Source organism: Lucilia sericata, unplaced genomic scaffold, assembly GCF_015586225.1.
Source record: "Lucilia sericata isolate MDLA Ls3-8-SP2 unplaced genomic scaffold, ASM1558622v1 Contig000396F_arrow, whole genome shotgun sequence".
Taxonomy (NCBI): domain Eukaryota; kingdom Metazoa; phylum Arthropoda; class Insecta; order Diptera; family Calliphoridae; genus Lucilia; species Lucilia sericata.
In genome coordinates, this window is record NW_023994414.1 from 154,675 (window position 1) to 180,860 (window position 26,186).

The 26,186-nt window shown below is 31.9% G+C and overlaps 1 protein-coding gene and 1 long non-coding RNA gene across 3 annotated transcripts in view; one reads left to right on the plus strand and one right to left on the minus strand.

Moving 5' to 3' along the window:
- LOC119604455 overlaps positions 1-26,186 on the minus strand; it is a 156,957-nt gene that overhangs the window by 57,461 nt on the left and 73,310 nt on the right. The window lies entirely within an intron of this gene.
- The window catches only part of LOC119604453 (putative mediator of RNA polymerase II transcription subunit 26), a 143,558-nt gene that overhangs the window by 57,262 nt on the left and 60,110 nt on the right, over positions 1-26,186 (plus strand). For both annotated transcript variants that reach the window (XM_037957077.1, XM_037957078.1), the window contains one exon: positions 10,701-12,173. In XM_037957077.1, coding sequence (XP_037813005.1) covers positions 10,766-12,173 — 1,408 coding nt within the window. In that variant the 5' untranslated portion in view covers positions 10,701-10,765. The remainder of the gene's footprint in view (positions 1-10,700; positions 12,174-26,186) is intronic.

A 26,186-nucleotide genomic window follows, 5' to 3' on the forward strand; every position in this document is an offset into this window, starting at 1 on the left:
GTTCGTTCGTTCGTTCGTTCGTTCGTTTCGTTCGTTCGTTTTCGTTCGTTCGTTCTTCGTTCGTTCGTTCGTTCGTTCTTCGTTTTCGTTCTTTTCGTTCGTTCTTTCGTTCGTTCGTTCGTTCGTTCGTTCGTTCGTTCGTTCGTTAGTTCGTTCGTTCGTTCGTTCGTTCGTTCGTTCTTTCGTTCGTTCGTTCGTTCGTTCGTTCGGTCGTTCGTTCGTTCGTTCGTTCGGTCGTTTGGTCGTTCGTTCGTTCGTTCGGTCGTTTCGTCCGTTCGTTCGGTCGTTCGGTCGTTCGGTCGTTAGTTAGTTAGTTAGTTAGTTAGTTAGTTAGTTAGTTAGTTAGTTAGTTAGTTAGTTAGTTAGTTAGTTAGTTAGTTAGTTAGTTAGTTAGTTAGTTAGTTAGTTAATTTGTTAGTTCATTTAGAACCACATCTATTCGATTTTAGTTGGATTTGACACAGTTTAACACTTTTTTACCTTCTTTTCACCCTTTATTTCTCTAAGTGTAACGATTTAGGACTAAAATATTTGTGTTTGTTATTGGTAAGATAGTCGTTAGACAACAATAAAATCTATGCCAAAAGGCATGTTGCCATCTCAACTCTCAAACATTTATAAATAAATTTATAAAGTATTAGAAAGAAATCTACCATTAGCCAGTCACACATACATACACTCATTCAATTCAGTCTTCCAGTCATTCAATGTGAGTTAAGGAATGAACAAAATAAATATAATTCTCTAGAACGCAAAAAAAACTGAAATATTATAAAGCTCTTAAGGAAACATAAAATTATGCTGATGTCAGACAAAAATCACCCACATTTGTTCTTGAAGGGATGAAATTTGTTACATAAAACTCTGCAAGTAAAATTTCAAGAAGGATTCATGAATTTCATGTTTATTTCATTACAATAAATTGTCGATTCAGTAAGTGTGTGTACGTTTTTTTTTTTTTTGTTCTCCTCATCATATTCTAGTTCTAAGAATATATGAATTTATAATAACTTTAAGTACACAACTTTGACTGGTACTTAAAGGCCAAACAAAAAATAAGAAAAATAAACTTAATTTTAAAGAGTTTCTTAGGGGTCTGTAATAAAATGATTAAATAATTATTAGATTATATATTAAAATTTAAATGTTGTTTTCTTTCTGTTTTTCCTAAATAGGCAACATTGTTGCAGCAACATGTTGTTTTAAGGATTATGCGCTTTAACTTTTAAACTTCTGCTCTTCTCAATCATTAAACTTTTGTAGGAAAGTGGTTGTTGTATTCTACAACTTTATTTAATACACTTAAGTTGTGTGTGTGTTGTTGTTGTTGTCATACTACTACCACTACTACTCTTTCTTCTACTCAAATGTTCTTTATTTACTAACTGGGGTAATAAAAAGCATTAAAGGACACATTAAGCTTAAGGAAAATAAACAACATGTCAATTATAATTTCCGTTTAAATTTTATTAGGACACAAACCGAGAGCTGTGTATATGATTCATTGTTTTTTTCCCCTGCTTTTTTCTTTATTTTTCTTTTCATTTGTTTCTTTGTTAAGTAGAATCAATATTGGCCAATGTGTACGAAAGGAAATTGAAACAAATGGTTTAAAGAATTTGAATTTGTTTCTGTTGTTTTTCTCTTATATACTTTAAAGTGAAAGATAGAAATTTAATTGAATTAAAGACGGATATGAAAGTATTTTTCATTAAAATTTAAATAATTTCGAACTATAACAGATTATTTTCACTGTCTTCTATTAAGTGTATTTCTTTCTTTACAGTTTTATCGAACTGATTTACACAAAACATATTGACGCTGAATTCAAGCACGAATCGGGCTCAAATTAAGCTCTTTTTGTTTCCAATCAAGTATGCATTTGAGCTTAAAGCCAATTGAAAATTCGCAAAATAAGTGCACCACTTTATGTACTTAGCTGATCCCCATTTGAATCAAATATTTTGAACCTGATTTAAGGAATTTAGTTTTATTTGAGTACGAATTGCACAATTCTTTCTTTGAGTGTAGTATCTCATACAATATCTTTAAATTTTTAATATTTAAATCAAATTTCTAGAAATTTTATTTCAAAATTATTCAGCAAACTAAATGTCATGTAAGTATGTTATTTAGGGGTTGTTAAAATTATATTTCGACATTGTTAAATACACATATTTGGTGACATCTTTCCCCCCTATACCCAGACTCCTCAAACACAACACCACCACTACTTTGCTTTTACCAAAAGCTACAGCGTCAAATATTTCATTAAAAAGTCTACATATTTCATTAGTTCATGGAGTCTGAAATAGGAAAAGTTGCATGAGAAAAATTTGTAACATGAAAGTTATTTCATTACCAATTTTTAGCTAATTAAATGACGCAATTTCAGTTAAAATGGCAAGAAGGGAAAAAAAGGAAGCTAACATACGAAAGCACATGTGAGTGTACCAAAAAAATAATGAAAACAAAAGCAAAAAATCAAGGTCTCAAAAAAATATATATAAATTAATTAAGGAAATTGTGGTGTGTGAGCATAAGCAACGTAAAAGTTTTTTTTCTGCTATAAAAATAAAATTTCTCTTTAATTCAACAAACATTAAATTTATACAACGACACAGCAACTTAGCAGCAGATAACTTTCCACTTAGTTGACAATAAAAATAAACAACTTAATTTTAATTCAATTGAAAACTTGACAACTTGACATTTTACTACAATGGCCAGCAAAACAACTGCCTAATAAATATGTATATTTATATAGAGACACTCATATATAGTATATAAAATTGCCCAAAAACAAAACTAACAACAAAAACCCTTATTAAATTTATCAACAAAATCCCATAAGTGCCAGTTGTATGTGTACATGGATGTTTGTGAATATGTTAGCTAAAAGAGTATGGGAGGGAGTCCTTTCGAATCATCATTTAAACTTATAATTGACCAAACATACCCCTAGAGTTTTATACTATCATGAGAATGAAGACATATCCACTCGAAAACACACATACAATTTCCGGCAGTTCGGGTTATCTTATGGAAGTAGTCAACTACCTAGATTAGAAATTACATTTACTCTGCAATAATTACTTTTAGTTCAGTTCTAGTTCAGTTCTAGTTCAGTTCTAATTCAGTTCTAGTTCAGTTCTAGTTCAGTTCTAGTTCAGTTCTAGTTCAGTTCTAGTTCAGTTCTAGTTCAGTTCTAGTTCAGTTCTAGTTCAGTTCTAGTTCAGTTCTAGTTCAGTTCTAGTTCAGTTCTAGTTCAGTTCTAGTTCAGTTCTAGTTCAGTTCTAGTTCAGTTCTAGTTCAGTTCTAGTTCAGTTCTAGTTCAGTTCTAGTTCAGTTCTAGTTCAGTTCTAGTTCAGTTCTAGTTCAGTTCTAGTTCAGTTCTAGTTCAGTTCTAGTTCAGTTCAGTTCTAGTTCAGTTCTAGTTCAGTTCTAGTTCAGTTCTAGTTCAGTTCTAGTTCAGTTCTAGTTCAGTTCTAGTTCAGTTCTAGTTCAGTTCTAGTTCAGTTCTAGTTCAGTTCTAGTTCAGTTCTAGTTCAGTTCTAGTTCAGTTCTAGTTCAGTTCTAATTCAGTTCTAGTTCAGTTCTAGTTCAGTTCTAGTTCAGTTCTAGTTCAGTTCTAGTTCAGTTCTAGTTCAGTTCTAGTTCAGTTCTAGTTCAGTTCTAGTTCAGTTCTAGTTCAGTTCTAGTTCAGTTCTAGTTCAGTTCTAGTTCAGTTCTAGTTCAGTTCTAGTTCAGTTCTAGTTCAGTTCTAGTTCAGTTCTAGTTCAGTTCTAGTTCAGTTCTAGTTCAGTTCTAGTTCAGTTCTAGTTCAGTTCTAGTTCAGTTCTAGTTCAGTTCTAGTTCAGTTCTAGTTCAGTTCTAGTTCAGTTCTAGTTCAGTTCTAGTTCAGTTCTAGTTCAGTTCTAGTTCAGTTCTAGTTCATTCAGTTCTAGTTCAGTTCTAGTTCAGTTCTAGTTCAGTTCTAGTTCAGTTCTAGTTCAGTTCTAGCTCAGTTCTAGTTCAGTTCTAGTTCAGTTCTAGTTCAGTTCTAGTTCAGTTCTAGTTCAGTTCTAGTTCAGTTCTAGTTCAGTTTTAGTTCAGTTCTAGTTCAGTTCTAGTTCAGTTCTAGTTCAGTTCTAGTTCAGTTCTAGTTCAGTTCTAGTTCAGTTCTAGTTCAGTTCTAGTTCAGTTCTAGTTCAGTTCTAGTTCAGTTCTAGTTCAGTTCTAGTTCAGTTCTAGTTCAGTTCTAGTTCAGTTCTAGTTCAGTTCTAGTTCAGTTCTAGTTCAGTTCTAGTTCAGTTCTAGTTCAGTTCTAGTTCAGTTCTAGTTCAGTTCTAGTTCAGTTCTAGTTCAGTTCTAGTTCAGTTTTAGTTCAGTTCTAGTTCAGTTCTAGTTCAGTTCTAGTTCAGTTCTAGTTCAGTTCTAGTTCAGTTCTAGTTCAGTTCTAGTTCAGTTCTAGTTCAGTTCTAGTTCAGTTCTAGTTCAGTTCTAGTTCAGTTCTAGTTCAGTTCTAGTTCAGTTCTAGTTCAGTTCTAGTTCAGTTCTAGTTCAGTTCTAGTTCAGTTCTAGTTCAGTTCTAGTTAAGTTCTAGTTAGTTCTAGTTCAGTTCTAGTTCAGTTCTAGTTCAGTTCTAGTTCAGTTCTAGTTCAGTTCTATTTCAGTTCTAGTTCAGTTCTAGTTCAGTTCTAGTTCAGTTCTAGTTCAGTTCTAGTTCAGTTCTAGTTCAGTTCTAGTTCAGTTCTAGTTCAGTTCTAGTTCAGTTCTAGTTCAGTTCTAGTTCAGTTCTAGTTCAGTTCTAGTTCAGTTCTAGTTCAGTTCTAGTTCAGTTCTAGTTCTAGTTCAGTTCTAGTTCAGTGCTAGTTCAGTTCTACTTGAGTTTCGGTTTTAGTTCTACTGGGTATATGTGAGCATAAGTCCTTAAATAGAATAAGTATTTTTTATATTTACTAAAAAAACAAATAAAATCTAAACACGTTTTATTTTAACTGAAATTCATATCCATACACCCTCTACTCGCCTCTCTCTTGACAGAACGATAATCTCACCCTCTTTATATAAATTTATTAAGTTGTCTTGTATTCACACACATTCACATAAATGTATTGTAAATACGAAAGGCCAGGTTTCCTTTAGAAAGGACTTAAAATAACCTAAAAGGAAAAAAAATCGAAAATATTACAACGTCATTTTTGAGCTCTTCAAGTACTTTAGTAAGTATTCATTTGGTTATAAAAAGGAAGTTAAATATAAATTCTCAATAACATATTAGGAAACATTTATTTATATAAACATTTAGTTACCTTAAATATTTATAAACAAATTTAAATTAAGAAGATAATAGCGTATTTAGTAGGATCGATGATTAAATATTATTCAAGTGGTTATCATACCCACTACTGCTACTACCCCCGTTTGCAGTATAAATATCATTTTGAACCCACTGAAACCAATACCCCTTCTTAAGTCCATAAAGCTGTTCAATGATAGCTCTATCATTGCCTTTGTAACATCACTATTTTATAAGTCTACAAAGTTCTTTATTAATTTAACTTTAAAGAACTCAATAAAAAAAATCTACCAACATTTAAATTGTTAAATAACTATTTAAATGTTTTTCAAACATAAAACACATAAATCTCCAACATCCCCCAATAATACACCCCCATTTAAAGGTGTATTTTATTTTATTATTGAAAACAAACATACATACATTTTCCCCCAAAATGTATGTATTTATTTAATTGTCGGTTGAACATGTTTATATGTGTGTACATTTTAGTATGAGTATGTGTTTGGGTTTTGAATTAACACAATTACAAATGCCAACAACACTGTATAAATATTTTTCATACATACACACAATTATACCTAATTTATACATACAACTAATCTATCTATTACATACACATTATAAATTTATTTTACCACCCACCTTATTTAAAATTTTTGTAAAAAATAAATTTTCTAAATTCTTTTCCTGCTAAAACGTGTCCTTATCAAATGAAATTAAACTGGAATTTTAAAGAAAATATTTTATAGAGAATTTTTCATACGTATACATACATGTTGGCAGATTTTTCTTTATTTATTAAATATCCACTCACGTTTTACACCGTTTAGAGATCAATTTAAGTTTATTTCAAGCTTAGTGTTTGGTTCAGTTCTAGATCAGTTCTAGTTCAGTTCTAGTTCAGCTCTAGTTCAGTTCTAGTTCAGTTCTAGTTCAGTTCTAGTTCAGTTCTAGCTCAGTTCTAGTTCAGTTCTAGTTCAGTTCTAGTTCAGTTCTAGTTCCGTTCTAGTTCAGTTCTAGTTCAGTTCTAGTTCAGTTCTAGTTCAGTTCTAGTTCAGTTCTAGTTCAGTTCTAGTTCAGTTCTAGTTCAGTTCTTGTTCAGTTCTAGCTCAGTTCTAGTTCAGTTCTAGTTCAGTTCTAGTTCAGTTCTAGTTCAGTTCTAGTTCAGTTCTAGTCTAGTGCAGTTCTAGTTCAGTTCAGTTCAGTTCTAGTTCAGTTTCTAGTTCAGTTCTAGTTCAGTTCTAGTTCAGTCTAGTTCAGTTCTAGTTCAGGTTGCTAGTTCAGTTCTAGTTCAGTTCTAGTTCAGTTCTAGTTCAGTTCTAGTTCAGTTTCTAGTTCAGTTCTAGTTCAGTTCTAGTTCAGTTCTAGTTCAGTTCTAGTTCAGTTCTATTTCAGTTCTAGATCATTTTCTAGCTCAGTTCTAGTTCAGCTCTAGTTCAGCTCTAGTTCAGCTCTAGTTCAGTTCCTAGTTCAGTTCTAGTTCAGTTCTAGTTCAGTTTCTAGTTTCAGTTCTAGTTCAGTTTCTAGTTTCAGTTCTAGTTCAGTTCTAGTTCAGTTCTAGTTCAGTTCTAGTTACAGTTCTAGTTCAGTTCTAGTTCAGTTCTAGTTCAGTTCTAGTTCAGTTCTAGTTCAGTTCTAGTTCAGTTCTAGTTCAGTTCTAGTTCAGTTCTAGTTCAGTTCTAGTTTCAGTTCTAGTTCAGTTCTAGTTCAGTTCTAGTTCAGTTCTAGTTCAGTTCTAGTTCAGTTCTAGTTCAGTTCTAGTTCAGTTCTAGTTCATTCTAGTTAAGTTCTAGTTCAATTCTAATTCAGTTCTAGTTAAAATTTATTGAATATAATAATTTATCTCAGATCCCTAACTAAAATCTTTTTGCTCTTATTTTTTTTTGCTCTTAATGGGAAACAGTGTAAATTATTTGAATTGTTCATATTCATAGTACATTATAAAGAGTGTTATTTAAAATGTAGTAAAATAACATGTGTGTTTGTATATTCATAGGTAAAGCAGAACATTTTTTATATACAAATTACAATTTCATTTACATTCTCCATCATAAAAACTGGAACGTTCATTGTTTCCTGCAGATCGGAAGGACCGTCCTCAAACTATTGACATTTTATAACCACAGATTACTGACAGAACTGTGACATAATATTTCGGAATATTAATTTTCTAGCAGGTTTTCAAGTAAAATAAATATTTCCTAATAAATATTAAAAATACAAACGTACTTGTCATGTGATCTAATACATTTGTTAGAAATTAAAAAAAAATATATATGTATGTAAATGGTATACATTGACTTCTTCTAAAACTTCCAGGATATAAGTTCCTACATCATTATCATCACCATGATGATGGTGTTGTTGGTAGTAAAAGTATGAATATTTTTATTTAAATTGTATTATATAGTAAAAGGTTGAAGGTTGCCAAATTACAACAATTTATCTACAATCTAAATGTATATAATAAGGGTGTTCAAAAACAAGTCAGAAATAATTTGAAATAAGAACTATGTAGTACAATTTATATGACATTTTAGAATACACTACTTCTTGGAAATTATCAAAAGCAGAACCGTCTTAATATCTTTACATACACTCTCATACAGATTTAAAATGTTATAAGTGTAATAGAGTCAAATTATTATAGTATTTTAATTCCATAAGTGTTTGAATGTGAATGAATGACTAAATGAGTAAACGAATGAATGCTTATGTGTGCTTAAAATATCCATACATACATACATATATATGTATGTATTTGTATGCTCTGCTTAAATTTATTCATTCATTTATTTATATTTAATTTTTTCTCTCTATCTCTATCCTTTATACCAATTGGGATTTGAATAAATTTAATAGTTTTAAACAACTTAAATTGGTTTTCTTTTCAACAGGGCTTTTCTTATAAAGTCAGTCGAACATGTACATATATAAAATTTTTATATTTAAATAGTTCTATCCGTATGTGGGTGTTTCCTGAACATTTACATAAACATAGTTTAATTATCAGCATTATCATCAACAGTGTTTATAATTAATTGCCTTAATTAAATTGTTATATTTTAAATAAAGGATAATATATAGAATATTATATGTTACCTATGTATGTATAATAATATTATTTTGTTCTATTCATTTCCAAATAATGTTTTATTATGCTATTATGTTATTTGTTGTAAAGTTTCACAATGATTATATTCTATTTAAATATGTTAATATACAGATACATAAATAAATATTTTATAACAAATGCAAAACTCTGTATAATTAGTTAATAACACTTTATTATAAATGACTTTCTTAGATGTTTTTATTATTTTAGACTGACTTATAGTAGCAATAGACTAATCACAAACATACATACTTACAACTAAAGAACAGAACCAGAACTGAATCCGAACTGAACTAGAACTAACCATGAACTGAACTGCAATTGAATTAGGATAAACTAAGAACTAGAATTGAACTAGAACTGAACTACAACTAGAACTGAACTAAAACTAGAACTGAACTTAAACTAGAACTGAACTAAAACTGAACTAGAACTGAACTAGAACTGAACTAGAACTGAACTAGAACTGAACTGGAACTGAACTGGAACTGAACTAGAGCTGAACTAGAACTGAACTAGAACTGAAGTAGAACTGAACTAGAACTGAACTAGAACTGAACTAGAACTGAACTAGAACTGAACTAGAACTGAACTAGAACTGAACTAGAACTGAACTAGAACTGAACTAGAACTGAACTAGAACTGAACTAGAACTGAACTAGAACTGAACTAGAACTGAACTAGAACTGAACTAGAACTGAACTAGAACTGAACTAGAACTGAACTAGAACTGAACTAGAACTGAACTAGAACTGAACTAGAACTGAACTAGAACTGAACTAGAACTGAACTAGAACTGAACTAGAACTGAACTAGAACTGAACTAGAACTGAACTAGAACTGAACTAGAACTGAACTAGAACTGAACTAGAACTGAACTAGAACTGAACTAGAACTGAACTAGAACTGAACTAGAACTGAACTAGAACTGAACTAGAACTGAACTAGAACTGAACTAGAACTGAACTAGAACTGAACTAGAACTGAACTAGAACTGAACTAGAACTGAACTAGAACTGAACTAGAACTGAACTAGAACTGAACTAGAACTGAACTAGAACTGAACTAGAACTGAACTAGAACTGAACTAGAACTGAACTAGAACTGAACTAGAACTGAACTAGAACTGAACTAGAACTGAACTAGAACTGAACTAGAACTGAACTAGAACTGAACTAGAACTGAACTAGAACTGAACTAGAACTGAACTAGAACTGAACTAGAACTGAACTAGAACTGAACTAGAACTGAACTAGAACTGAACTAGAACTGAACTAGAACTGAACTAGAACTGAACTAGAACTGAACTAGAACTGAACTAGAACTGAACTAGAACTGAACTAGAACTGAACTAGAACTGAACTAGAACTGAACTAGAACTGAACTAGAACTGAACTAGAACTGAACTAGAACTGAGCTAGAACTGAACTAGAACTGAACTAGAACTGAACTAGAACTGAACTAGAACTGAACTAGAACTGAACTAGAACTGAACTAGAACTGAACTAGAACTGAACTAGAACTGAACTAGAATTGAACTAGAACTGAACTAGAACTGAACTAGAACTGAACTGGAACTGAACTAGAACTGAACTAGAACTGAACTAGAACTGAACTAGAACTGAACTAAAACTGAACTAAAACTGAACTAGAACTGAACTAGAACTAAACTAGAACTGAACTAGAACTGAACTAGAACTGAACTAGAACTGAACTAGAACTGAACTAGAACTGAACTAGAACTGAACTAGAACTGAACTAGAACTGAACTAGAACTGAACTAGAACTGAACTAGAACTGAACTAGAACTGAACTAGAACTGAACTAGAACTGAACTAGAACTGAACTAGAACTGAACTAGAACTGAACTAGAACTGAACTAGAACTGAACTAGAACTGAACTAGAACTGAACTAAAACTGAACTAAAACTGAACTAGAACTGAACTAGAACTAAACTAGAACTGAACTAGAACTGAACTAGGACTGAACTAGAACTGAACTAGAACTGAACTAGAACTGAACTAGAACTGAACTGGATCTGAACTAGAGCTGAACTAGAACTGAACTAGAACTGAAGTAGAACTGAACTGAACTAGAACTGAACTGAACTAGAACTGAACTAGAACTGAACTAGAACTGAACTAGAACTGAACTAGAACTGAACTAGAACTGAACTAGAACTGAACTAGAACTGAACTAGAACTGAACTGAACAATTAAATAAAATATCAAATCAATAATTTCATCCATGTGTAATTAAAATTTAAACAAATCGTCTCTTTTTTTACAATCTACTTGCAGAACAACTCACATTCTCTAATGAATTACAAATTTATTATTTTATGTCGGGCAAAAATGTTTCATAAATGATGCCAGAAATTGAATGTGACATTGTGGCAGCCACAGCAACAACAGAAATGGTTAGTGGAGCAACACATGTACCAATATTCGAGACAACAACAACAAACACAGTAGCACAAAAGCTATATAACCCTCATCATCTACAACAGCAGATACAGCAACAACATTATTATCAACAGCAAAATCATTATAATAACATTGCTAGTGGTAACTACAAGTTGCAAGAATATCATCATCAACAGCAGCAACAACAACATAAAATGGCAACAAGTTCATATGTGTATCGTAGTCCTTTAACGATACCACCCGTAGCTTCACATACAATGTATGATAATATCAACAGTAGCAATAATAGCAACAGCAACAACAACAATAATAATTGTAGCACAATCAACAATAACAACATTGGTAGTCACAGCAACAGCAACAATATGTTAGAAACCTATAATAACAATTATAATCATACAATGAATTTAGCAACAACTACACCTGCACCTTCGAGTCAGAATATGGCAGCAGCAACAACAACACATAATAATGCAACAGCAGAAGCATTATCACCAGCAGCAACAGGTAGTTGTGGCATTGCAACTTCTACTACACCAACAACAGCTAGTCCTAATCAATACAATTCTAAGGAAAAATTCCCTGACTTACAACAACAGCAAACAATGATGCCAACAGCGAACACAACATTTTTACAAAAATCTTTAGAGGCTCCTATTAAACAAATTAATTACACTAATGGCTATGCAGGCAGTGGAGCAGCGGGAGGAGGCAAACATATGTCAACCCCTCCACCACCACCTGTTGGAATACTTGCAAAAACGCCACAACAAAGGCAATCACACTCTCCCAACGTTTCAACCGAAGCCCATTTGTTAGCTACAAATATGGCAACGCCACCATCGTGGCATCCACATGTTTATGCCCGTCCACCTAACCGACCTACTCCTCACACCATAGCGGATATTTTAGGATTACGTGATAGCAACAACATCTCATTGACCACAACATTACTCAATTCTAGGCTAACACATGATACTCAAGACGAATCTTCAAATTCGTCCGCCACAAATATACCACCTGCCCCCGCAAAATCACCAAAAAGTATTTTACGCAACTTTCAACAACAATATTCCGCACAAATCAATCAATATGATCAGTCTCAGCTGCGCAGTGCTTCGGTGAGTGAGACCAGCGAAGATGATCAAGTGGCGACAAGTATTGCTGTGGGTTCAGATTTAACACCAATGGCTCCGCAACCAATGGATCAACCGCTAAATTTATGTGTGGCCAAAAAATCAAGAGATTCTTTGTCACCACCTCCTGCCGTAAAACAAAATCAAATTTTGGGTATAACCACTGATCGGGAGAAGACAACTTCGCTTTTGGGAAAACACCTAAAGAAAGGTAAGTTTATTAATGTGATATTTTTATTATAAATAACTAGATAGGAACTAGAATAGAACCAAAACAGAAATACCTACAGTAGAACTGGAACATACTGAAAAAATGAACAAAACTTAACAAGAACAGCACAAGAACAGAACTTAAGCAGAACTAAAATTAAACTAGAACAGAACAAAAAATTATACTAGAACAGAACTAGAACAGAACAAAAACAGAACTATAACAGAACTAGAACAGAAGTAGAACAGAAGTAGAACAGAACTAGAACAGAACTAGAACAGAACTAGAACAGAATTAGAACAGAACTAGAACAGAACTAGAAAAGAACTAGAACAGAACTAGAACAGAACTAGAACAGAACTAGAACAGAACTAGAACAGAACTAGAACAGAACTAGAATAGAACTAGAACAGAACTATAACAGAACTAGAACAGAACTAGAACAGAACTAGAACAGAACTAGAACAGAACTAGACCAGAACTAGAACAGATCTAGAACAGAACTAGAACAGAACTAGAACAGAACAAGAACAGAACTAGAACAGAACTAGAACAGAACTAGAACAGAACTAGAACAGAACTAGAACAGAACCAGAACAGAACTAGAACAGAACTAGAACAGAACTAGAACAGAACTAGAACAGAACTAGAACGGAACTAGAACAGAACTAGAACAGAACTAGAACAGAACTATAACAGAACTAGAACAGAACTAGAACAGAACTAGAACAGAACTAGAACAGAACTAGAACAGAACTAGAACTAGAACAGAACTAGAACAGAACTAGAACAGAACATAACTAGAACAGAACTAGAACAGAACTAGAACAGAACTAGAACAGAACTAGAACAGAACTAGAACAGAACTAGAACAGAACTAGAACAGAACTAGAACAGAACTAGAACAGAACTAGAACAGAACTAGAACAGAACTAGAACAGAACTAGAACAGAACTAGAACAGAACTAGAACAGAACTAGAACAGAACTAGAACAGAACTAGAACAGAACTAGAACAGAACAGAACAGAACTAGAACAGAACTAGAACAGAACTAGAACAGAACTAGAACAGAACTAGAACAGAACTAGAACAGAACTAGAACTGAACTAGAACTGAACTAGAACTGAACTAGAACAGAACTAGAACAGAACAGAACTTTTTTAAATTCGTTAATTTTTATCATATAAAATTTATTGATTTTCTAACTCATTTGCAACCACAATTAATTTATTATTTTAAACTTTGACATTTCCATTTCCAAGGAGAAATATTTAATTTGCAACCTGAGACCATATTTTATTTTTCATACCAAAAATAGACACCACAACTTTGTTTTCAAAGTGACAAAAACTCTATGTTTTTCCCCCCCTGCTAATGATTTTAAAAATTCCTTTAGATTTTTAATGACACATCATATTTTTGTTTAAACAAGCATTGTGAGATAAATAAAGCAGAATATATGCCATTTAAATGAATGTGTTTAAAAAAATATAACTCATTTTTTTCAGTCTTTTTTTGGTTGCTCCACAAGTGACACAATTTTAAAATGATCACAACAAAATTAACAAAATTGTAGAGAAAACATTAAATAAAGATTAAATGTGATTTAACTACAAAGAAAATATAAATAAATGAGAAATGAAAAATTATTTAAATCATTTAGTGTTTGTTTGTCGACAACGTCACAAGTTCCAACAAAAAAAAAAAAAAAACAGAAGATTTTTTTAGTTTTTTTTTTTTAAGGAGGGAATGAAATGCCGAAACAATAAAAATAAAAGACAACATAAAAATGAATTTAAATATGAGTTCATCATCTTTTGAATCTTCAAAAGACTGCCAGATCGTTGTTCGTTACTCATAAAAAGAATGATATTTTGGAATCTTTCCTTCTTTTTGTATTTTGTTTATAATTTTCGGCCACAAGTGAGTTTGAAAAACTATATGAATTTTGTACAACAAAAAACAGGCATGTGTCGTATATGGGTGGGGGTAGAGAACAGAACTTTAAAATATAAATTCTTTTTAAATATAAATTATTTAAAATATATTTTAATTTTAGTTCACTGAAATAGTTTTTCTACAACTTAATAGTTCTCTAATATTTTTTATTTACTGCTTCAGCATTACTTCTTATAATGCCTAACTTAAATGAAAACATTCCTTATCTGCTCTGACTCTTCAAATTTATTAATAATCATGAATCTCGACAAAAATATGTTTTCTTTTTGGTTGTAGAAAGAAATGAAAGAAATTCCCACTATAAAGCATAAATTTGAAATTCTTCTAGTGTTGATTTTTTTGTTGACTTTTTGCGTTTGTTTTGTTTTTGTGTTTTCAAATTAAAATTAATTTAATTGTTTTCATATTAGAATGTCATTTTAAGATTAAATGTTGAAGAATTTATTTTATGCCTTTTAGCTAAAAATAAATTCTTCATATTTTAGCACACGAGTTTTTTATTCTCCTTTAGTATTCATTTCTTAATTTTATCAAATTAGTTTTTTGAAAAATTGTTTTGGTTTATGCTATACATTCAGTCTCTCATTTAATTTGTTCATTTAAATTTAAGTGGCTCAGTAGGTTGTTATTTCAGATGATTAAGTTCCTGCAGTCTTTTCGTGTTTTGTATCAAATTATAGATGACTGATTTCAAAAACTAAGCATCATCTTCAACGTTAAACGTTTTTTTTTTTTTTTTTTTCGTTTTAAATTCAGATGATTCATAATGGGAGCAATTGATGAGTTCATAGACATTTCAATGCAAATCTTCAAATCTGTGCATAAGAATACATCAAAAAGGTCCTTTTGTGTAATTTCAAGTTTAGTTCTGTTCTAGTTGTACTAGTTCTGTTCTAGTTCTGTTCTAGATGCTGTTCTACTATTCTGTTCTAGGTCTGTTTCTAGTTTCTGTTATAGTTCTAGTTCTAGTTCGTAGTTCTGTTCTAAGTTCTGTTCGAGATTCTGTTCTAGATCTGTTCTAGTTCTGTTCTAGTTTCTGTTTCTAGGTTCTGTTCTAGTTCTGTTTCTAGTTTCTGTTCTAGTTCTGTTCTAGTTCTGCTTCTAGTTCTGTTCGTGTATTTTCTGTCTAGTTTCTGTTTCTAGTTCTGTTTCTAGTTCTGTTCTAGGTCTGTTTCTAGTTCGGTTCTAGTTCTGTTCTAGTTCTGTTCTAGTTCTGTCTAGTTCTGTTCATAGTTCTGTTTCTAGTTCCTGTTCTAGTTTCTGTTCTAGTTCTGTCTAGTTCTGTTCTAGTTCTGTTCTAGTTCTGGTCTAGTTCTGTTCAGTTCTGTTCTAGTTCTGTTCTAGTTCTGTTCTAGTTCTGTTCTAGTTCTGTTCTAGTTCTGTTCTAGTTCTGTTCTAGTTCTGTTCTAGTTCTGTTCTAGTTCTGTTCTAGTTCTGTTCTAGTTCTGTTCTAGTTCTGTTCTAGTTCTGTTCTAGTTCTGTTCTAGTTCTGTTCTAGTTCTGTTCTAGTTCTGTTCTAGTTCTGTTCTAGTTCTGTTCTAGTTCTGTTCTAGTTCTGTTCTAGTTCTGTTCTAGTTCTGTTCTAGTTCTGTTCTAGTTCTGTTCTAGTTCTTCTAGTTCTGTTCTAGTTCTGTTCTAGTTCTGTTCTAGTTCTGTTCTAGTTCTATTCTAGTTCTGTTCTAGTTCTGTTCTAGTTGTGTTCTAGTTGTGTTCTAGTTCTGTTCAAGATCTGTTCTAGTTCTGTTCTAGTTCTGTTCAAGATCTGTTCTAGTCTGTTCTAGTTCTGTTCTAGTTCTGTTCTAGTTCTGTTCTAGTTCTGTTCTAGTTCTGTTCTAGTTCTGTTCTAGTTCTGTTTCTAGTTCTGTTCTGTTCTGTTCTAGTTTCTGTCTAGTTATTTCTAGTTCTGTTTAGTTCTGTTCTAGTTCTGTTCTAGTTCTGTTCTAGTTCTGTTATAGTTCTGTTCTAGTCTGTTCTAGTTCTGTTCTAGTTCTGTTCTAGTTCTGTTCTAGTTCTGTTCTAGTTCTGTTCTAGTTTCTGGTTTTTCTGTTCTGTTCTAGTTCTGTTCTAGTTCTGTTCTAGTTCTGTTCTAGTTCTGTTCTAGTTCTGTTCTAGTTCTGTCTGTTCTGTTCTAGTTCTGTTCTAGTTCTGTTTAGTTCTGTTCTAGTTCTGTTCTAGTTCTGTTCTAGTTCTGTTCTAGTTCTGTTCTAGTTCTGTTCTAGTTCTGTTCTAGTTCTGTTCTAGTTCTGTTCTAGTTCTGTTCTAGTTCTGTTCTAGTCTGTTCTAGTTCTGTTCTAGTTCTGTTCTAGTTCTGTTCTAGTTCTGTTCTAGTCTGTTCTAGTTCTGTTCTAGTTCTGTTCTAGTTCGTTCTTGTTCTGTTCTAGTTCTGTTCTAGTTCTGTTCTAGTTCTGTTCTAGTTCTGTTCTAGTTCTGTTCTAGTTCTGTTCTAGTTCTGTTCTAGTTCTGTTCTAGTTCTGTTCTAGTTCTGTTCTAGTTCTGTTCTAGTTTGTTCTAGTTCTGTTCGAGTTCTCAGTTCTGTTCGAGTTCTCAGTTCTGTTCGACTTCTCAGTCCAGTTCGATTCTGTTCCAATAAATTTTCAGAACAGTATTATCGGATAAAAATCGCTGAATTAGCATTAGTTGTTTTTTCTCAAATAGTTGATTTTCTTTTTTTCACAATTTGTTTTATTGCTGTTTGGAATGAAAACAGCAAATAGTTGAACAAACAATAGTTTATTGATGTTGTTGTATGTATGTTCGAATAGGGCTTTTAAGCTTATTTATTTCTTGTTGTTGTGTATGTATTTTAATGTTGTTATTTAATGAATTTTCAGTGCAGAATGTGTTTTTTTTTTTTTTTTTTCTTTATTTCCTTAAATTGAAATGTGTGATTATTATTGCTGTATAGTGTAGACTGTTGACTGCATTTTTTGAATTATGGTCGATTACAACTTAATGTGTTTGTACGTATTGAATGATGGATAAAATGAAATATTAACGGATTTTTATTTAATTTCACTATAGTATTGTTTTGTTTAAATATTATTTTAAGAATTGGACTGTTAAATATGATTAAAATGCATTGAAATAAATAATTTGCATCAAACATGGAATTTTTTGTAATAAAATTACAAAACTGTAAACAAGTGTAATAAATCATATATTTCACAAGGAGGTTTTCTCCTGTTTTCTTGGTTAAAATTTTTCATCATTTTTGAAGCATTAATATTTCATTGGTCTGCCTTAACTTAAAAAACAATAGAATGAATTCATCAATTAAGAGTCAATTGAAGTGGGTCACTTTAGCAAATTATATTGGAAATTTTTCTGAGTGCAATGTTTTCAAATAATTATTATTAAAAACTTTTTGCTTCGCATTATTAGTTTTATATTTGCTTGTTAAATATTTATTGATTACAATTGTTTACCAGTCAGTCACATTGGTTTTTTTATTTAATTATTTTTTTTTTTCGCTATTCTCCCTTAAATGACTGCGACGAGTGTTAATTGTTGTGTTGACCCAAATAGTTTTTTTGCTCGTATTTTTATGTGAACAAAAAAATAATGTATAAATGACATTTTATTGCTCGTACTGCGCTGTTATGACTCTAACTTACTGACTCATTGGGCAGTCAGTACGACAGAGCGGCTGACAGAATGGTTGTGTATTTTAATGGCATTTTTACACAATTTTCTGTGTAATTGTTTTTTTTTTTTGTTTTCATTTTTTTTATAACAAATGTGAGTGTTAGTGTTTCTTTAATTGCTTATTGTTTATTTTATTTAATTTTTATTAATATTTAATTAAATTATTTATCCATGAATCATGATTATTTTATTAAAAAATAATAATAAATGTGTTTCGCGTTTTTATTTTTTGGTTTTTTGTCTAGAAATTAATGTCATTTTAATTAATGTTTTTAAATGTATTTCTCTCCACAAAAAAACCTTAAGCTCAATAATGCGAATTAATTAAATCTGAATGTTATTAATTCATTAACTACCCAATTAAAATACAAATAATTATTATTATTAATTAAATATGCATTTGAACAACATTGTTTTATACAAATGTTCAGTTCTAGTTGAAGATCTAGTTCAGTTCTAATTCAGTTTGTTCAGTTTCCTAGTTCAGTTCTAGTTCAGTTATAGATCAATTCTAGTCAGTTCTAGTTCGTTCTAGTTCAGTTCTAGTTCAGTTCTAGTTCAGTTCTAGTTCAGTTCTAGTTAGTTCTAGTTAAAACAGTAGTTCAGTTCTAGTTTCAGTTCTGTTCAGTTCAGTTCTAGTTCAGTTCTAGTTCAGTTCTAGTTCAGTTCTAGTTCAGTTCTAGTTCAGTTCTATTTCAGTTCTAGTTCAGTTCTAGTTCAGTTCTAGTTCAGTTCTAGTTCAGTTCTAGTTCAGTTCTAGTTCAGTTCTAGTTCAGTTCTAGTTCAGTTCTAGTTCAGTTCTAGTTCAGTTCTAGTTCAGTTCTAGTTCAGTTCTAGTTCAGTTCTAGTTCAGTTCTAGTTCAGTTCTAGTTCAGTTCTAGTTCAGTTCTAGTTCAGTTCTAGTTCAGTTCTAGTTCAGTTCTAGTTCAGTTCTAGTTCAGTTCTAGTTCAGTTCTAGTTCAGTTCTAGTTCAGTTCTAGTTCAGTTAGTTCAGTTCTAGTTCAGTTCTAGTTCATTCTAGTTCAGTTCTAGTTCAGTTCTAGTTCAGTTCTAGTTCATTTCTAGTTCAGTTCTAGTTCAGTTCTAGTTCAGTTCTAGTTCAGTTCTAGTTCAGTTCTAGTTCAGTTCTAGTTCAGTTCTAGTTCAGTTCTAGTTCAGTTCTAGTTCAGTTCTAGTTCAGTTCTAGTTCAGTTCTAGTTCAGTTCTAGTTCAGTTCTAGTTCAGTTCTAGTTCAGTTCTAGTTCAGTTCTAGTTCAGTTCTAGTTCAGTTCTAGTTCAGTTCTAGTTCAGTTCTAGTTCAGTTCTAGTGCAGTTAGTTCAGTTCTAGTTCAGTTCTAGTTCAGTTCAGGTCTAGTTCAGTTCTAGTTCAGTTCTAGTTCAGTTCTAGTTCAGTTCTAGTTCAGTTCTAGTTCAGTTCTAGTTCAGTTCTAGTTCAGTTCTAGTTCAGTTCTAGTTCAGTTCTAGTTCAGTTCTAGTTCAGTTCTAGTTCAGTTCTAGTTCAGTTCTAGTTCAGTTCTAGTTCAGTTCTAGTTCAGTTCTAGTTCAGTTCTAGTTCAGTTCTAGTTCAGTTCTAGTTCAGTTCTAGTTCAGTTCTAGTTCAGTTCTAGTTCAGTTCTAGTTCAGTTCTAGTTCAGTTCTAGTTCAGTTCTAGTTCAGTTCTAGTTCAGTTCTAGTTCAGTTCTAGTTCAGTTCTAGTTCAGTTCTAGTTCAGTTCTAGTTCAGTTCTAGTTCATTCTAGTTCAGTTCTAGTTCAGTTCTAGTTCAGTTCTAGTTCAGTTCTAGTTCAGTTCTAGTTCAGTTCTAGTTCAGTTCTAGTTCAGTTCTAGTTCAGTTCTAGTTCAGTTCTAGTTCAGTTCTAGTTCAGTTCTAGTTCAGTTCTAGTTCAGTTCTAGTTCAGTTCTAGTTCAGTTCTAGTTCAGTTCTAGTTCAGTTCTAGTTCAGTTCTAGTTCAGTTCTAGTTCAGTTCTAGTTCAGTTCTAGTTCAGTTCTAGTTCAGTTCTAGTTCAGTTCTACTTCAGTTCTAGTTCAGTTCTAGTTCAGTTCTAGTTCAGTTCTAGTTCAGTTCTAGTTCAGTTCTAGTTCAGTTCTAGTTCAGTTCTAGTTCAGTTCTAGTTCAGTTCTAGTTCAGTTCTAGTTCAGTTCTAGTTCTTCTAGTTCAGTTCTAGTTGAGTTCTAGTTCAGTTCTAGTTCAGTTCTAGTTCAGTTCTAGTTCAGTTCTAGTTCAGTTCTAGTTCGGTTCTAGTTCAGTTCTAGTTCAGTTCTATTTCAGTTCTAGTTCAGTTCTAGTTCAGTTCTAGTTCAGTTCTAGTTAAGTTCTAGTTAGTTCTAGTTCAGTTCTAGTTCAGTTCTAGTTCAGTTCTAGTTCAGTTCTAGTTCAGTTCTAGTTCAGTTCTAGTTCAGTTCTAGTTCAGTTCTAGTTCAGTTCTAGTTCATTCTAGTTCAGTTCTAGTTCAGTTCTAGTTCAGTTCTAGTTCAGTTCTAGTTCAGTTCTAGTTCAGTTCTAGTTCAGTTCTAGTTCAGTTCTAGTTCAGTTCTAGTTCAGTTCTAGTTCAGTTCTAGTTCAGTTCTAGTTCAGTTCTATTTCAGTTCTAGTTCAGTTCTAGTTCAGTTCTAGTTCAGTTCTAGTTCAGTTCTAGTTCAGCTCTAGTTCAGTTCTAGTTCAGAACTAGTTCAGTTCTAGTTCAGTTCTAGTTCTTCTAGTTTAGTTCTAGTTCAGTTCTAGTTTAGTTCTAGTGCAGTTCTAGTCAGTTCTAGTTCAGTTCTAGTTCAGTTCTAGTTCAGTTCTAGTTCAGTTCTAGTTTCAGTTTCTAGTTCAGTTCTAGTTTCAGTTCTAGTTCAGTTCTAGTTCAGTTCCAGTTCAGTTCTAGTTTCAGTTCTAGTTCAGTTCCAGTTCAGTTTCCAGTTCAGTTCTAGTTCAGGTCTGGTTCATTTCTTGTTCAATTCCAGTTCAGTTTCAAATTATTTTTAGTTAAGTTAACCCTTTTATATTATCTAGTAAATATTATATGTATATAATAATAATAATTATCGTATTTAAAAACAACAACAATAGTAATTGTAGTAAGTTATAGTGAATTAAAATTTGTATTTATTTTATTACACTCTATAACCTATTCAATGAGCACATTTAGCAGCAAATATGATGAGTACAACTGCACACAAATACTTATATATTGTATTATATGACTGACTATTCTTTTTTCTTTCCATACCTAGTAATTTATAAGTTTTAAATAAAAAAATATTCATTGTATGTATTAATGACTTAAACTATCAACTAATTCTAAATTAATAAACTGCAGTTTTTTTACGTAAAATGTTTGTTGTGCAAATGAAAATAATAAAAACAATTATATTCTATTGTTTCTTAATTATCTTGTTAATATTAGCAACCAGAATTATTTATTATTTTGCAACGTTACGAATCGGTGCATTTGATCACATTAGACAAGGTTGACTCTATTTCAGACACTTTATAATAAAATGCTTTTTGTAAAATTTTGTTTGTGATTTTAATTAATGCGTCATTTTAGTTGGCATCTAAATAAATAAAAATCATATGTTGTTTTGAAAATATTAAGTTAAAATAATAAAAAAACAATTATGTACATCGTTCTAAGCCAAATCAATCTCATATTTTAATTTTGAAAATTTCCGGTTGTTATTTATTAAATCACAAATTATTTTCTGCATTTAATTTATTAAGTAGAGTCAAAAAATTCACACCTTTTAATCCAAAATTAATTGCTTAGTTTTGTGGGAAAATTGTTTCGTTAAAACCCACGACATTCAGATTTCAATCTCAAGTATGCTAATTAGTGCAAGCAATTTGGGCGTTACAAAATGTTTAAATGTGGCGCTGTGCTTATTAAAATCAGTTCACTATTTTTTTGTTCTTAGAAGGAATAAATAAACATATTTAACCCTCTAACGGATTCAGGCTAAATGTTTTTTTTTTTTTTTTTTTTTTTTTGACAATAAAACTAAAGTAAAAGCTGGACTGTGGCTGCCAGCACTGTTAGTGGGTTAGTTTGCAATTTGTTTGCTTTATTTGCTTCATTACCATTGACTATTTATAATTATCTTTTTTCTGTCTTTGTAGCAACTTTTATCATTATTAGTTTCAATTTGCTATCATGTCTAAAAATAATATTGTATTTAATTTTCATTATTTTTATTTTCAAAGTTCGCATATTAGGTTTTTCTCCAAATATGTGCAATTTACGACAGTTTAAGTTCTGCTATAGAAAATTGAATGTCACTATTAATATAACTTTTGTTCTAGATCTGTTCTAGATCTGTTCTAAATATGTTCTAGTTCTGTTCTAGTTCTGTTCTAGTTCTGTTCTAGTTCTAGTTCTGTTCTAGTTCTGTTCTAGTTCTGTTCTAGTTCTGTTCTAGTTCTATTCTAGTTCTGTTCTAGTTCTGTTCTAGTTCTGTTCTAGTTCTGTTCTAGTTCTGTTCTAGTTCTGTTCTAGTTCTGTTCTAGTTCTGTTCTAGTTCTGTTCTAGTTCTGTTCTAGTTCTGTTCTGTTCTAGTTCTGTTCTAGTTCTGTTCTAGTTCTGTTCTAGTTCTGTTCTAGTTCTGTTCTAGTTCTGTTCTAGTTCTGTTCTAGTTCTGTTCTAGTTCTGTTCTAGTTCTGTTCTAGTTCTGTTCTAGTTCTGTTCTAGTTCTTTCTAGTTCTGTTCTAGGTTCTGTTCTAGTTCTGTTCTAGTTCTGTTCTAGTTCTGTTCTAGTTCTGTTCAGTCTGTTCTGTTCTGTTCTAGTTCTGTTCTAGTTCTGTTCTAGTTCTGTTCTAGTTCTGTGCTAGTTCTGTTCTAGTTCTGTTCTAGTTCTGTTTCTAGTTCTGTTCTAGTTCTGTTCTAGTTCTGTTCCTAGTTCTGTTCTAAGTTCTGTTCTAGTTCTGTTCTAGTTCTGTTCTAGTTTCTGTTCTAGTTCTGTTCTAGTTCTGTTCTAGTTCTGTTCTAGTTCGTTCTAGTTCTGTCTAGTTCTGTGTCTAGTTCTGTTCTAGTTCTGTTCAGTTCTGTTCTAGTTCTGTTCTAGTTCTGTTCTAGTCGTCTGTTATAGTTCTGTTTCTAGTTCTGTTCTAGTTCTGTTCTAGTTCTGTTCTAGTTCTAGTTCTATTCTGTCTAGTTCTGTTTCTAGTTCTGTTCTAGTTCTGCTCTAGTTCTGTTCTAGTTCTGTTCTAGTTCTGTTCAGTTCTGTTCTAGTTCTGTTCTAGTTCTGTTCTAGTTCTGTTCTAGTTCTGTTCTAGTTCTGTTCTGTTTCTGTTCTAGTTCTGTTCTAGTTCTGTTCTAGTTCTGTTCTAGTTCTGTTCTAGTTCTGTTCTAGTTCTGTTCTAGTTCTGTTCTAGTTCTGTTCTAGTTTCTGTTCTAGTTCTGTTCTAGTTCTGTTCTAGTTCTGTTCTAGTTCTGTTCTAGTTTCTGTTCTAGTTCTGTTCTATTCTGTTCTAGTTCTGATCTAGTTCTGTTCTAGTTCTGTTCTAGTTCTGTTCTAGTTTCTGCTTCTAGTTCTGGTTTTCTAGTTCTGTTCTAGTTCTTGCTTAAGTTCTGTTCTAGTTCTGTTCTAGTTCTGTTCTAGTTCTGTTCTAGTTCTGTGCAGTTCTGTTCTAGTTCTGTTCTAGTTCGGTGTTCTAGTTCTGTCTAGTTCTGTTCTAGTTCTGTTCTAGTTTCTGTATCTAGTTCTGTTCTAGTTCTGTTCTGTTCTGTTCTAGTTCTGTTCTAAGTTCGGTTCTAGTTCTGTTCTAGTTCTGTTCTAGTTCTGTTTCTAGTTCTGTTCTAGTTCTGTTCTAGTTCTGTTCTATTTCGTTCTGTTCTAGTTCTGTTCTAGTTCTGTTCTAGTTCTGTTCTAGTTCTGTTTCTAGTTCTGTTCTAGTTCTGTTCTAGTTCTGTTCTAGTTCTGTTCTAGTTCTGTTCTAGTTCTGTTCTATTCTGTGTTCTAGTTCTGTTCTATTTCTTTCTTTTGTTCTAGTTCTGTTCTAGTTCTGTTCTAGTTCTGTTCTAGTTCTGTTCTAGTTCTGTTCTAGTTTCTGTTCTAGTTCTGTTCTAGTTCTGTTCTGTTCTGTTCTAGTTCTGTTCTAGTTCTGTTCTAGTTCTGTTCTAGTTCTGTTCTAGTTCTGTTCTAGTTCTGTTCTAGTTCTGTTCTAGTTCTGTTCTAGTTCTGTTCTAGTTCTGTTCTAGTTCTGTTCTAGTTCTGTTCTAGTTCTGTTCTAGTTCTGTTCTGTTCTAGTTCTGTTCTAGTTCTGTTCTAGTTCTGTTCTAGTTTTCTGTTCTAGTTCTGTTCTAGTTCTGTTCTAGTTCTGTTCTAGTTCTGTTCTAGTTCTGTTCTAGTTCTGTTCTAGTTCTGCTGTTCTAGTTCTGTTCTAGTTCTGTTCTAGTTCTGTTCTAGTTCTGTTCTAGTTCTTTCTTATTCTAGTTCTGTTCTAGTTCTGTTCTAGTTCTGTTCTAGTTTTGTTCGAGTTATGTTCTAGTTCTGTTCTAGTTCTGTTCTAGTTTCTGTTCTAGTTCTGTTCTAGTTTCTGTTCTAGTTCTGTTCTAGTTCTGTTCTAGTTCTGTTCTAGTTCTGTTCTAGTTCTGTTCTAGTTCTTCTAGTTCTGTTCTAGTTCTGTTCTAGTTCTGTTCTAGTTCTGTTCTAGTTCTGTTCTAGTTCTGTTCTAGTTCTGTTCTAGTTCTGTTCTAGTTCTGTTCTAGTTCTGTTCTAGTTGTTCTAGTTCTGTTCTAGTTCTGTTCTAGTTCTGTTCTAGTTCTGTTCTAGTTCTGTTCTAGTTCTGTTCTAGTTCTGTTCTAGTTCTGTTCTAGTTCTGTTCTAGTTCTGTTCTAGTTCTGTTCTAGTTCTGTTCTAGTTCTGTTCTAGTTCTGTTCTAGTTCTGTTCTAGTTCTGTTCTAGTTCTGTTCTAGTTCTGTTCTAGTTCTGTTCGTTCAGTTCTGTTCTAGTTCTGTTCTAGTTCTTTTTTCTGTTCTAGTTCGTTCTAGTTCTGTTCTAGTTCTGTTCTAGTTCTGTTCTAGTTCTGTTCTAGTTCTGTTCTAGTTCTGTTAGTTCTGTTCTAGTTCTGTTCTAGTTCTGTTCTAGTTCTGTTCTAGTTCTGTTCTAGTTCTGTTTAGTTCTGTTCTAGTTCTGTTCTAGTTCTGTAGTTCTGTTCTAGTTCTGTTCTAGTTCTGTTCTAGTTCTGTTCTAGTTCTGTTCGTTCTGTTCTAGTTCTGTTCTAGTTCTGTTCTAGTTCTGTTCTAGTTCTGTTCTAGTTCTGTTCTAGTTCTGTTCTAGTTCTGCTCTAGTTCTGTTCTAGTTCTGTTCAAGTTCTGCTCTAGTTCTGGAATGTACGAAAATCAGAATTCGTCTTAACCCACTGCTTCTTGTACTTAATTGTTTATTATTACTGTAAAGTTTTTTACATTTTATTGTTTAGACTACTTGTTAAACAATTTTTTGTTGTTACTCTTATTATTGCTGTTGTATTTATAATTACCACCCAATATGGCATAAAAATAAAGTTGCAAGAAAAAAATAAACTACAACACATTTAAACAAGTCGACAACAAAACAACAGCAACAGAACTAATCAGCCTACACTCAGAACTTTATTTAATTGGAAAAAAATATTATTTCAGTTTTTTTTTTTTTTTTGTTTGGTTTTCGAAAATGTGTTAAGCATGCAAATCATGCATTTATTTCAACAACATGTCGATTAATATGACTTTTTATTTATTCAATATCAATTCAGACACAAATTTTGCAATTATTAACAACAACAGCAAAAAGAAAAGAACAACACCAATAACAAACAAAAATCATTTAATGAGATACAAGCTCACACAGGCAGACACTCATTCACATGAATGTATGTAAATTGTTAAAGTGCGAATATCAAATTTAAATAGAAATTTGAAAAATTAATTAGAATTTTGTTTGGAGTGTAGGCCTTTATTGTTCTTTACCGATTTCCTAAGAAACTTTAACTTGCCGTCAGACAAAACAAAACAAAATGTATTAGACAGACATTAGTGTAGCAGAGTTAGCAGCAGACAGGTCATTTAGTCTGCTAATTGCAATTAGTAGGAAAATTTGTTACTTTTAGTTAATTCGAAAAGTTTAAGATGAAATTATTTTAATTGTTCTGAGTTGAAAGAGCTTTGTTTGCTAATTTAAATAGTTTCCTAGTAATCCGGTATTTAATGAATCAACATATTTTCACACATTGAAAACTTTACATTAAGTAGGTAAAAATTTTACATTAAATTGCAATTCACATTAGATTTGATTTCAAACTTATCGAACTAGAACAGAATTAGAAAAGAACTAAAACAGAACTAGAACGGAACTAGAACAGGAACTAGAACAGACCAACAGAAAAACAGAACTAGAACAGAACTAGAACAGAACTAGAACAGAACTAGAACAGAACTAGAACAGAA